General features: G+C 52.9%; 1 protein-coding gene across 1 annotated transcript in view; it reads left to right on the top strand.

The window, feature by feature from the left end:
* The first annotated feature begins 3,424 nt into the window (after positions 1–3,424).
* Positions 3,425–13,823, top strand: part of TOX2 (TOX high mobility group box family member 2) — a 101,609-nt gene continuing 91,210 nt past the window's right edge. The window contains exon 1 of the mRNA XM_015881385.1: positions 3,425–3,600. Within this exon, the coding sequence (XP_015736871.1) occupies positions 3,499–3,600 (102 nt within the window). The 5' untranslated portion in view covers positions 3,425–3,498. The remainder of the gene's footprint in view (positions 3,601–13,823) is intronic.

Below are 13,823 nucleotides of genomic sequence, written 5' to 3'. Positions count from 1 at the left end.
CAGGCTGTGCGTGACAGCAGCACACACGGTGCCACTTGGGGCAGAAGAACAACGCGAGTGGATGCGTGAGCGCCCTGAGCTCTTCCCTGCCACATGTGAGAGCGTTTTGTTTGGTTCTGTTTGGGCTTCTGCAGTGTTTTATCCCGTCAGTGACATTAATTACGGAGTAATTGCCTCGGTAGCGTGTAACAACTCTCCTCCTTTTTAAAACAGATCTTCACACAATGGGTAAACTTTGCTGTACGTGAGCTGCGTTTCTTGTGGCAAGAAATAACGCGCAGACAAAATAATGTTTTTCCTGTCAGAAATTCAATGGGCATCCAAAGCAAAGTGACAGGTGGTTAAATAGCTGCATTTAAAGGATGTCAAGAAGATTTTTTGGACAGGTACCAAAACCCAATGCCAGAAAGAAGGCCTAATACCATCTGCTTTGTGAGCTGAGCTGCGATTCCACGTTCGGTTTTAAGCAGTGTGGAATGCCAGATTTCTACCCTCAAGTTGTGGGTCACATCCAGCTCACCTGGGTGGGGGGTGGAACTGAGCCTGACCCGCGTGGCTGAGTGAGCATCTCCTCCAAGCAAACCCATCTCAAAGTAACGAGAAGCTTTCACACTGAATTCTGCACTGCATTACACGCAAATCCAGATGCGATGTGGATTTAATTAATCCACTTTCATTGCATTTTAATGTACACATTTGCATTGTGTTCGTTGGCAGCCACTTTTATCCATTTGTTCAGCACTTTTATGGCCGAGATGGAACTGCTGAATCCATACATACACTTCCGTGCAGAAATGAGGAGTGAGGCTCTGAATTAAATGGCCCTCAGACGTAAACTGGGGGTGGGACTAAAATGCCAGCAGAGCATTACATAACACTGGGAAAAAAAATGGATACTGGTATTTGAGAACAACAAAAACTGCAGAGTGCTCAATTACTTTAAACATGATTTCTGTAGGCTTTTTTGCTGGTACGTCACAAATTCAGACACAGTGTTAGAAAGAGGGATGGGAGCTGGAGGACGGCTCTGAAACAAAGAGTGGAACCCATCACTTCAGTCCATTTTCCCAGCTTCCAGACCTTTGAAACTCGGATCGTTCAGGTTTAGCCTCATATTTAGAGATACTCACTGTAGAGTTTTCTCTGCTTTGTGAGGAGTCGGTGCAGCTTAAACGGGATTGCTGAGATAATCACCCAGCTCTTTCTGTCGCAGCATTAACGTTAGGCATGAAATCAGAGTTGCCATGTGTGCAGCTCCTCGTTCAGCAGCCCAGCCAAGGCAAGGACCGACCTCCTGGGCCCAGTGAGGAGTCAGCTGCAAGGAGAATGAAGAGAACAGTGCCTGTTCGTGGCCATGTTTTAATATCAGGCTTCGTTGTGCTGTGAGCAATGCGCCCAGCTCTGTTTGCTCTTCAGCCCTCCCCTCCTGTCCCTTTGGCTTCAGGTGCTTGGCCCAAGATTGAGGGCTTTGCTCATTTGCTGGTCCTGTTTAGGGCTGCAATGGCTCTGACCCCAGTGTCCTATCCCAATGGGCACCCAAGAGCAGGACAGCACTCAAGCTGAGCCACCCAGAGCCAAGTCCTGGCCACAGATATCCCCATGGGCACTGTAGGTGGGCTGGGACAGCCCCACAGTTCTTCCCCTGCTGCAATGCTCCTTGCAGGTGAGCTGAGGCTGCAGATAGGGGCTGCCCAAGCAGAACATCAGCAGGGATCAACCAGGGTACAACCCAGGGCAGGAGCACACACAGCACATCCTCCTCCTCCTCCTCCTCCTCCTCCTCTTCCCCACAGGAGGAAGCTCTGCACTGTCAGTCCTGAGGGGACAGGTTCTCTAGCACAGGTCTCACACCACAGGAGGAAAGAAGCTCAGACCAATGAAGGAATGGTGCAGCATTTGGAACCCGTGTGCCTCAAGGTGGTTGGAATGGGGCTGCAAGGGAAGCGGGCTGCATGTGAGGAGCAGTGCTGAGCATTCAGTGACAAAACGCATTAGTTGTTACAGGAATCAACAGAATTAATCCTGCTATGAGTGAAAAAAAGCCAATTCAGCCTTAACTGTAGTGCTGCGAGCAGTGTCTCTAAAATATATGAAACGGAATGATTATGATAATTAATAAAGATAACAATACAGTAAAACCTTGCTAATTCATACTAATGACTCAAAGGCTGCTTACTAACTACTGAATTCTGCGGATAAACAAGCAAGAATAATGCATCATAAAATACACTTTGTGCCTTTATTTCAACGACTCTCCCTTAGTTTTCATTCTCTGTACTCCTCAATACACAGCTTCTGCTCTTGGGAGGGCTTTACAAAAACGATGGGTCCCAGAATTTGGGATGTCTGTGCGGTATCTGCTGAGAGGAGGGGGAGGGGCAGCCCCTCCTGGGTGCGTGAAAGCAGGGGGCAAGCTGTGATACACACCGTTGTGTGTGTGTCCACATCACGCCTCTGGCCCGGGAGCAGCTTCCTGCCCGGATCAGCGCTCCACAGAAACAATACTGAACGGGAAGTCGGTTTTGTGCCCATATCGATCTTTATCCTCAAATCAATGCGAGGCTCAACGCTTGGTTTTCATTTAAACGGGAGCCACGATTTTTACATAAGCACTGATTTCCTGGAGCTGACATTCCCTCGAAACCTCCTCAGCTCGGCGGTGCATTTGCTGAGCTCGGTGCTCCAGCTGCAGAGCGGGGCTGCCCGGATTCGCTCAGGGTGCGAGTTGCACCCGTGTCTCATAGCCACGATGTTTAAAGGCGATTTCCAGCGGCGGTCCGCCGGAAAAGCGACACTTTCGGCTCTGTCCTATCTGCGTGGGCTCACACGGGAGGCTTATGGGCTCCGGGAATGGCACGGCGCTTTGCAGAGCGCTCCGTGCAGGCGCTGCTGTAGCCCTGGGCTGTTCCTCCCCAGGGAGCGGCGGTGGGACGGAGGGCTGTCAGTGCGAAGGGGCGACGTCCGTCCGGCAGCGGGGTCTGCCGAGGTGCGGGATGGGCAGCGCGGGGCCGGTGGGAGAACGAAGCGGGGCTGATGTCAGAGGCTCAGGGTGGATTTTGTGGTGGGAGGGCACGCCGAGAGTTCAGACCTGGCAGGAGCGAGCTCTCGGCTTTGGGGCCATTCCGAGCGGACCGTCGGGACGGACGGCACGGGAGCAGGAGGCGGGACGATGCGAGGAGCGGGCAGCGGGACGCCCGGCCGGGAGGAGGGCAAACCCCGCAGCACCGCCGGCGAGAGGGGATCCGCTCCCCCGGCCCCTCCCTGGTGCGGCAGCCCGGAGCCCTCCGCTCCCGCAGCCCGCTCCCCGGGGCCCCGCCGTGAACAAAGCGGCCCCGTTGCGGGGCGGTGCGGAGCGGGGCGGGCCGGGGACCGCCGCCCGCCCCCCCGCCGCCGCCGCCGCCCGCCCTCTCCCCGCCCCCCGCGCCAGAGGCACCGCCGCCGCCGCAGCCGGGTCCATGCCCGCTGGAGCCCCCGCCTGCCGCCGCCCGCAGCCCCGGCATGGACGTTCGGTTTTACCCTTCCGCCCCCACCGCCGTGGGCTCCCTGCCCGGCGCTGACCCCCCCTGCTTGGGGCCGCTGGATTATTATCACTGCAACAAGGTAAGGGGGCGAGGAGCGGGCCGACCCCCCACCCCCCCACCCCCCACCAAATCCTCCTAACCCCGGGCTCGGCTCGTCCCGCAACTTCTCGCCGGGTGGGAGGAAAAGTGCCGGCGGCGGCTGGAGGGGATCGGAAAAGTGGGCGACGGGGCCGCCCGCTTCGCCCCGCACCTCCCCGCATCGGCCCGCGGCCGCCACCCGGAGCGCTGCGGTCGGGCAGAGGCAGCGCCCGGGGCTGCGTGGAGCGCTCGGTTCGGCCGCGTTCGGAGCTGTCGGTTTGTTTTCTTCTTTTCCCTCCGGGAGTGTTTCGCCCGGAGCGGTTTACGTGCGCTTTTTCATTTGTTGTCGTTGTTGGTGGGCACTTTGTCGCCTTGTTTCGCACCCTTCGTTTGCCGGGAGATGCGGGAACGGAGCTGCTTCGGGATGCAGGGATGGGTGCGGGGGTCCGGCGCTGTCTCCCACCCTTGGGGTCCCCCCCCGCCCCTCACCACGCTCGTTGCGCGCATCGCGGTCGGCTCCCGATCCTCCATCCCCGTTCATAGCGGGGAGTGGAATTAGCGGTGCGGGGATATTTGAGAGCGCTGCGGGAGACGTAAGGAACGGCCGAGAGGAGCCGGAGGGAAAGGCGGAGACAGTCGGAGAGCGGGGATAAAGAGTTGTCCGCGCATCGCATCTGTGCGGGATCGCGGCGCTGGAGCACAGAGCTGCGGGACTCAGAGCCCTGCGGAGGGACACCTGAGGGGGGGGAGGAGGGGAGGGGGGGCAAAGCCCGACGTTTTGAGCTGGGAAAGTTTAAAAAGGGGGACAAAACTGCAGCGGGGCCGCGGCTGGGGGATGGCAGCGGTTCGTCCCGCCGCTGTGACACTTCGGGGCCGAACTCTTTAGGAGAAGCAGAAGGAAAACTGAGCTGCTCCCGGCTGCGGGGTATTCAGCTCTGTGTGTTGATTGCGTGTATTTAACTGGTTTCTGACGTTTGGGTTATTTGTCTCTATTTGTTAAGTTGTAGTAAACCTAAATAGCCCTCATTTATTTTGAGACGCCCCGTTCTCCAGAAAGGAAACTAATATATTTCTCCTACATCCACGTACTGTTGGTTTCATACGGTTCTCTTATCGCTGCCGCTGTTCCTAAAACGCGAACGATGCTTTTAAAACGCTCTCGAGAACCGACCCCGTTGGAGCTGGGATATGGGCGGCCAAGTGCCGACACCGACGGTCGGGGAGCGCCCCTGGGAGCTGCACCCACCCCAATCCCACTGCCTTTAGGAGCTCTAATTCGCCACGAAGTTCGGAGGTGTGAACGCGGTGCTCCCGTTCTCCGGGCCCACGATGCGGGGCCCTTCCACCCCCGGTACCCCCTGCCCCAGTGTTGGGTCACGCAGCCCTGTGCTGGAGCTCCTCGCTGCCCCGAATCTCTGGGCTGATGCCCGGATTAGCTGTGATCGATCCGCATGAGCCGCCCTATGTGTGCGCTGAGTGGCACCGCGGGGCCGGAGGGAACCGCAGGGCTGGAGCCAGGAGCTGAACTGGGAGAGCTGCGCGTGGGACACCCGGCAGGAGCACCCAAGGTACTGACCACTGCCACCAGATGCTGCTGTTGTCACTGCTACCGTGGATCTTAAGACAACCTGGGCGGGGGGAAGGAAAGGAAGCGATTTACCCTTTTCAGGGTGCTTTTTCTTTTCTGTTTCTTTTTAGTTTCCCCACCTTTTCTGAGTTACCACGTGTCACCACTGGCTTATGTGCAGCGGTGCACGTTTGTCTGCAGGGTGAGGCAGCTGGAAAGAAGGTAGAGGTGAGCTGAGCTGACTTTGTCCCCCCCTGCCCCAGTGTGAGTCCTGCAGTCCTGCAGCTGTGGCATCACCTTGCAGAGTTCCTATGGGCTGAAGGTGCCCGAGGGTGTTCTGAGACCTCATGCCCACTGCTGTGTGTGCAGTCTGAGCACATGTGCACCCTCAGAGCCATGGAAGATGCTGTATGAAACTTCAGAAAGTCCCATTCCCATTCTAAGCCAAAACATCACTGCCTGAAAGCTTTTCTGCTTGAAAAATCTGCAAAGTGGGGTGAAGTATGGAAGTGTGGGAGTTCTCAGGCATCCCAAGAGCTGGGTAAGGAGCTCTCATGGGCTCTGCTCCCCACGATGCTCCCAGAGCCCAAGTGATGCTGCAGGTGAGGCAGTCCATGAAGGGGCTTTAACCCACTGCCCTAAGTACATCTGTTGTCCAGGCTCAGCTCTGGCTCCCAGGGGCTTTGCTGTTTGTTTTCCTACTGGGGATGTGGGGCTGATACATGCAGCCACAGCCCTGACTGGAGCCACAGCCCTGAGCATCCCAAAGTGCTTTGTGCACCATCTGAACGTGGTGTTCTTGCTGGGAGGTTCCCAATCTGATCCATGCACTACAGCGAGCCACGATCTCTCTTTGCAGCCACAAGAGTACCTACAGTGAGGCAGAATTTCCATTTTTAAATGGACAAGGGGTGTTTCAAGGGACAGTGAAATGGGGACAGTGTGTTCAACCCAGGCCTCCCAAGAGACTCATATTTGCACCCTTTCTTTCTCTACCTGTATTTTTCTTGGAGAGATGCTCACCTGTAGCATGTGCTGAGGCCTGTCCTCAGTGGAGACCTGTGGTGGGAGCTGAGGGTGAGCATCTGGATGGGAGCAGGTTGGGCTCTGTGCTGACTGGGTTTGGTGAGGAGCTGTGGTGCCACCCTGGTGGCACTGGGGCTGCCCAGATCTCCATCACAGATGACCCACTTGGAGCACCCAGCCCTGCTTGAGGTTGTGATGTGTGGGGAGAGGAGCAAAACCCACACTTGGCTGGGCTGCTGCAGGCAGGACCAATGGCATGAGCTTTAGGGTTGCATTCGGTGCTAGGTTCAACCTGGGGTGCAGAGGCAAATAGAGGAGCGTGCTGCAGCAAGTGTTACCTGTGCCAGAATGCGAGGCTGGTGTCCCAGCATTGAGCTGGGATGGGCAGGGAGGGAACCTCTGCAAATTCAGAGCTCATCTGTGGGGAGAATTTGCACCTCTCTTCTGAATTTCAGTGTACATCCTTGGTGGCTTCTGTTTTTTTGGTTGGCCAGGCTCAGTTAGCACAGGGCTGGACTAACACTGAGGGCAATGTTTGATGGGGGGGAGGTGGGGGACCCAGCCTGCAGACACCAAATCCTTATGGAGAGCACTGCTGTGGCTCTGGGGATGCTCCAGTCCTTGGGGGACTCCACAGCATAACACAGGGATGCTAACAGGGATGCAGATGGGGTGAGCCCTTAACCTTGCAGCATTCCTGCAGCACAGCACATTCATGTGCCATCCCATGTCCTTCCAACAGCACCCTGCTGCTCTGCACCTCCACACACACCCTGGGCTTTTTGAGCTGAATAATGGACAAAACCTATTTAGCCAATGCACCATCAATTACGGATAATTAAAGTCCAGTGGTCACGAGATGGACATTAATCTGCGCTCTGCTGTCTTCTTCACTGAAGAAGCCTTCAGCAATGGGATCCAAGCTGCTGGTAGGAGCCCGGCTTGATGGATTGAATACATTGCTGAGAACATTCTGTTTTGTTTTGATTTTGACTGTAAATTGTAAATTGCAGCGATAAACGCAGCCCCTTTCTCACTGTTCCGGAACCGCTTTGCCATTCTGGAAGATAAAATATATTCTTTGCCTTTCTTTTATTCATTTCTAAGCCATCTCTGTTGTGATGTCACATAAATCCTTCTTTGGGGATGAAGGCTGACTTTTAACATGGGGCCCATTCGGTTTTCATTGGCCAGCAGCTCCTGCTGGGTTGGAAATGTGGGCACTGGGACCCCAACAGGGGCTGTTATTTTTTCCTCTACCTTCACCTTTGTGCTCATCCTGCTTGTTCATCTTTTATTTCTTGACAAAATGAGCTCGAAATGCTTTTACCAGAAGTTGGCTTCTATCTCTCAGTGTAAATGAAGCACATAATTGTGTTTTCCTAACAGCTCTACATTAAAAAACAAAACAAAACAAAAAAAAAGAAGTTATTGTGCTGCTAATGTGTTTTCCTTGATGATTTCACACCCAGAGAAGCTGCGTTGTGCCACGTTCCCAATCTCTTCTTTGTTTAATTCTTCATTCCTGAACTCGGAGCAGAGCATCGGGGTGGTCCCATCCTTGTTACCATTGACTCCTATATAGACATCTGAGCTCTGATGTTCCACCTTTGTGACCTTCCATACATTTAACTGTAATTAAAGCTTATTCGTGGTGCTGAGCTGCAGCAGAGAAGGGGAATCTCACGACGAAACTTAATGAAACAAGTGCTGTTATACCAAAAGAAGTGACTGGAAGCTGCGCAGAATCACTTTGTTTGCACTTAGAAGGCCAGTATTAAGTATCTTAATCCCACGCATCCCTCGTTGTACCCCCTCTCCCTTCTTCCTATTGTCTCCTTTGATGGTTTGTTCTGATGGATCCCATTGAAAAATGGCACTGGCTCCACCCTTGCCTGCCGGCAGAACCTTTGCATTACGTGGTGGAATCCCTCTCCTCTGCCATAATCTCATGCACAGGCTGTGTGAGCTCCACAGACACATGAAATCCCTTCCTGACGCAGTGTGCAGCTCTATGGCTGGGCAGCTGTGAGCAAAGTGTTAAAGCAGGGCCCTCTGCTCACAGTGGGTACTCTGAAGGGTGATTTGGAGCCCGTGCACACTGGGGCTGCATGTGATGCTCAGGAACCTTTTGGAGGAAGGGGGATGAGCCAGGGGCTGCATTGCCAGCCTGTGTAAAAGGGAGCTTTATCCATATACACGTATATATTTTCCTGTTGGGTTAACACCCAGCCCCTTGCTCACCCCATATTTCTGGGGTGGTGGGGTGGTACCTAGTTCCCAGCTCTGTATCAGACTGTGTGGATCCCAGCAGCAGCTCCTTCCCACTGCCCTGGTGACTCAGAGTATCCACTTCCATCTGGATTCACCCACAGGCACCATCCCCTTTCTGTCTGCATGCAGCTCTGCCCCTGCTCTCCCCTTCCCAGCACACCATCCTCTGCCTTTCCTTTTGTTTGTGAGGTGCAGCCCATGCTGTGTGCCTGTGGCCAGAGCCTGAGATAAGGGCTGCTTTGTGGCTCTGCTGTTCATCCTCTACAGGAATTGCCCTTGGCCTCTGTTTCCAGATGCAGTGGCTCATGTTGGAGTATCCCAGGCTTTAGGGCTCAGCTCATCCTGAGCTCTGAGCATCCACTGCTTGAGACCTGGGTCCCTGGAGTGGGGCATGCAGAGCCCTCCCAAGGTTCCTCAGAGGCTCCTTTCCTCCGAAGCCATGGGTTTTGAGGGGCACTAGTTAGTGGATATGGCGGTGAAGATGGGTTGATGGTTGGGCTAGAAGATCTCTAAGATCTTGGTCTTTTCCAACCTTAATGACTGTATAATTCTAGGATTCTGCTTTCCTACCCCCAAAGGGTTTCACTGATGGATATTCCCAACAGTTCATTCCCCAGTCTTCCCTTGGGAAGGTGTTGGGCTGTGGGGAGCTGCTGAACTGCTGTAACAGAAGGGTGCTGCTGGGGGGATGGGGTGGGTGATGGCAATGGGGAGCTTGATTCCATGGCAATGCCAATTGCCAATTTAGCATGGAAACAAGCTGGGGCAGACAAAAGAAACCAACCTATGTTGGAACCAAAAGAATGGAGCTGAATGGTGGGTGCAGAAAGCACAGGGTTGTCATCTGAAGAAGGAAAAGCAGAAATGCTGCTGGGAGGAATCTGGGCTCTGCTGCTCCTGGTGGGATCCTGCTCTGTTTGCCAGCATTAAGCCCAGGCAGACGGCTTCTCCCCAATGCGTTATCTTGTCTCTAAATAGCATTCAAAGGAGAAGAAGAATGTGCTGTTAAAAATACTGAACTTAGGGGAATGGCTGGCAGCCTGCGCCGCTGATAAGCATTGTTGATTGAAGATCAAACGGCCCTTGGAAGCAGGAGGAAACCTTCCAGCAGGGCCGAGCCTGCAGCCAGACAGTGAGGTCACTGCCTTCAGCCTGTGGGTGTGGAGGGACCTGTGCTGGAGTTACACTCTGGACTCCTCCAGTCCAGACAGATGTTGGCGACGCGATGCTTTTAAACCTGATAAATCTGTTAAGGCTGAGAATAGCATTTATTAGATGCCAAGAAAGCCAGAGTCATGTTTTCATTATTAAGTGGTAAGACTTTTTTGTTGTTGTTGTTTTTCCTTGAGATAAAAAGTCTGCCCAGAGGGCTGCAGGTCACAGAGTGAACCAGAAACCAGGGGCATACGCTCTGTAATTAATTGACAACCTGCATCAAGGTGGCAAGTGAATTGTGGATAGTTGTCTGCTTGCTGTGGCCATGCCAAACTGTACATGTGGGAGATTGAACTGTTTCAGTTCAGTCAGACCGATGCATAGGGCTTTTTGAGAACAGTTTTAAGCAGCTTTTTCTACTGTTGGGCTTCAGAAAGGGGAGAAGTATTATCTATCTGTCTGTCTGTCTGTCTGTCCACCTACCTATCTACCCATCTACCCATCTATCCATCTACATATCTCCCTGTCTCCCTATCCATCCATCCATCCATCCATCCATCCATCCATCCATCCATCCATCCATCCATCCATCCATCCATCCACCCACCTACCTACCTGCCTATCTACCCAACTGTCTATCCAGCTGTCTATCTAAATGTATCAACATCAGCTTCATGCACTTGCAGCCATTGACACAGGGTCGACATGCAGTGACCTTCTGTTGGGAACAGGTAGAAAACCCTGGTAGGAGTAACCATATACTACAAATAATGATTTATAGTATGGAAGTGGAGTATCGAACTTCCATGAGAGCACAAATGAAACAAATATGTGTTTAAAATCATAAAATGTAGGTTGGAAGCAGCTCTGGAAGTGTATATAAGAAATCAGCAATGGCACATGCAGCTCCTTGAAAAGCCCATTGCTGTGTTGGGGTTGGTTGGATACAGGGGTTGCATTCCTAAGCATGAGGTTCTGTACACTGTCAAAGTGAGATCACTGCAGAACTGGCAAATCCAAGGTTATCATGGAAACATTTCTAGCTTGAGCTGTGGTTCATTTTAAGTCCTATGCAGCACTGTCCTCCAGTATGCATGTGAATCCATAAATCCAGTTCCTATTTTTCCCCTCTCTAAGTGAATTATGGGGAAAAGAATTAAGGGGAAAATGTGGATTTAACATCCTCTTGTCTTGTGGAGCTGTCTTACAACGTTGTGAAGCTCAGCTGGGGCTTCTCACTTGCTCCCAAAGCTGGAAATCATGGGCAGCAATTTGAAAATGGTAAAATCTTACTTGGAGACGAGGAGGATCAAACTCTTGGATCTGGATCTTGTGTCATCGTGTCACAAGAGTGGAGATGGTGCCAGCTGGGAAGGGATCCCTTGCTTGGCAGTGATGGTCTCAGGAGTCTGTGGCAGTGTGGCATTAGACAGGGACAGATGAAACTGGTGGCCATCGCTTTGGAGTTGGAGGAGCCGTTAGGGAGATACAGCTTCCTTTGGGTTTTGTGCTTGTTTGGAGACAAACACAAGGCCAATCATTACTAATGGGGGTACCAGTGGATGGGGAGCTGGATGTGAGGCAGCAGTGTGCCTTCACAGCTCAGGAAGGCAACCAGATCCTGGGCTACATCCAAAGCAGCATGGCCAGCAGGGTGAGGGAGGGGATCTTGCCCCTCTGTTCTGTGCCTTGAGACCTCACTCGGAGCAATGTGTCCAGATGTGGAGTCTTTAGTGAAGGAGAGACATAGACTGGAGCATATCCAGAGGAGGGCCATAAAAATGATCCAAGGGATGGAACACCTCTCCAGTGAGAACAGGCTGAGAGAGCTGGGGCTGTGCAGCCTTGAGAGAAGGCTGCGAGGTGACCTTAGAGCAGCCTGTTAGTATCTAAAGTGGAACCTAAAGGTGCCTTCCTACTCTAAGGATTCTATAATTCTATGACTTTATAATTCAGCTCCATCCAGGCTGAACGAGCTTAAAAAGCCCAGCGCGACGCTTGTGTGGCTGCTCGGGGCTGCCTGGCCGCTGTGATGAGCACATTGGATCCCTGCGAGAGCACTATTGAGCTCCGCAATTAGCAGCCCCGGGGCCGAGGTAGCTCAGCTGGAGCTGCTCAGACCTCACAGCCCGTTGCCCTGCGGGAGCGCATTTTCCTTTTGCTGTGGTTAAAGTGGTGCAGGCTTGACCTGCGTGCCACAACCGAAGCACGGTCCAAAGGTGTGGAGGGAGGTGAGAAAGGGAAAGCTGAATTCCCTGCTCCGTAGATTCCCTCTATGGAGGATTCCCCTCTTCATCTCCGTTGCCCAAGCGTTGCTTCTGTTGCGTTGTTATGTTTCCCTTTAGCCTGGGGGCTGCTGTGAGAGGTGTCTCAGTGCTCCGCCGGATGCTTCCTTTCCCTTGCTAATACCGATTGTTCCTGCCAGAAGTCGTTTGGCAGTGTTATGTAAACCTCGAATCACACGCTAACGCCCCGAGCTGGGGCTCCTGCATGTGCGGATGGGACTGGCGCCCGCGTTGCCGTCGGGCACGTCGTGCCACGGGTCGCTTGGCACAGCACCCAGAGCCGGCAGCCCCCGGCCTCGTTATCCACGGCAATCAAAGCCAACGTCACCCTCACAGCTGATAGTTTTAGTGGGAAGCATGAAAGCACGCTGTTAGTTGCTTGGGGCTGGGATGTAAGCTTGTCGCTAAGTGTGGTACCTGCGTATCAAAGCTCATTCTTGGCACTGGGGTCTCTGTTGATGCTGTTGGGTTGGCAGCAGTGTTGGTGTTCACTGTATGTGAGTGGTTTCTCGAGGATCTTTGCATCTCCACCTCTTTTTTTACCCATCACGGTCCCTGTGCTCACTACAATTAGGGCTGGAGCTCCTGAGAACCTTCATGGGGATGCTGTCCCTGCAGGGATGGATGGGATCTCTCCTCCTGTCCCAAATGGTGTGGGACCTCCATTGGAGCACACATGGCTCCCTTGGTTGTTTGCCTGGAAAATGATGCTAGCAGAGACCTTAATGAATTTCTAAGTGCTTCTTAATGTGATTTGGCAGCCAGATTGGAGGGAGGGAAGGAGAGAGGGAGGGGGAGAGAGATGGAACTACCATTGCTGCATGCCCAGTCTCCTCCCCACATACTCCACTGTTTGTGAGAGATTAGAGGGAGATTAAATCCCGCAGAACTGGCAGGTGATGCTGATGGATGTTTGGAGGGGATTAGGCTAAATCCATTCCTCCTCCTGATTTAGCTCAAGATTTGAATTCATTGATAAGATTTGCCCAGGTTACATCTCTGAGACCTCCTCTGAGCTGATGACTGTGCGGAGGTGTAAGTGAAAGCAGAACCTGTCTCCAAAGCAGAAAGGCTAATGAATTAACCTTTATAAGGTTGATGAATGCTTAAGATAGCTGTACATCTATTCCTATTGCAGCATCCGATTAATCTGCAGTACCAAGGAACTGAAGGGTGCTGGGCTGGCTCCTGGCTGGGGGCTGATGCCTGCATCCCACCACAGCATGACCAGAAGATGTACAGCAACAATGGAGTTGTGTGTGCAGGGTGTTGTTACTCATGGTCACTTGAGTTGAAGCTCAGAATGCCATCTCTCAAATTAGAGATGAAGTGAAATATGGGTACTCCTGTGCTCTGTGGTTGAACATCTAAGATGTAGCCTGGGCTGTGTTGGTGTCCTGGCTGGCTGCTGGTTTTCTGGTTGAGTTTCTTCCTTGGAACCCATCCCTTGGAGCTACTCAAACAGGAGGGTGGCTGTCTTGGCCATCTCGGGATGCCACTTCCAAGCCTGTGCCTTGGGATGGTGGCTTTGGGATGCATCAGAAGAGAAGGGCAGCTGGAAAGCTGCAGGTCTCCTCATGCTACTCATCACATCTGGGTGCATGTCAAGGGACATGCAAATCTTTATGGCCAAAGAGGGCAAAGATATTTATGCAAAGCCTGTATTGGAAACACAGGAAGACTCATAGTGTGGAAGACCCAGTGTATGAATTCATCTCTGCAACACAGTGACTCATGTTTGTCATCAAGGGATGGTAATGCCAGGTGGTTTATCCTGAATGTGAGTTCCAGGCTATGTGACGGGGCTGGAGGTGGAGACGATCTCAGCAAGTAGGTGATGGTGGTGCAGAGGATGCAAGGAGCATTCTTGCTGTATTCTCTTTGCTTCCTTGGAGTTGCCTCGGGTTTATAAGGCTG

Source organism: Coturnix japonica, chromosome 20 (assembly GCF_001577835.2).
Source record: "Coturnix japonica isolate 7356 chromosome 20, Coturnix japonica 2.1, whole genome shotgun sequence".
In the NCBI taxonomy this organism is placed as follows: Eukaryota; Metazoa; Chordata; class Aves; order Galliformes; family Phasianidae; genus Coturnix; species Coturnix japonica.
This window is presented reverse-complemented; position numbering and strand designations above follow the sequence as displayed.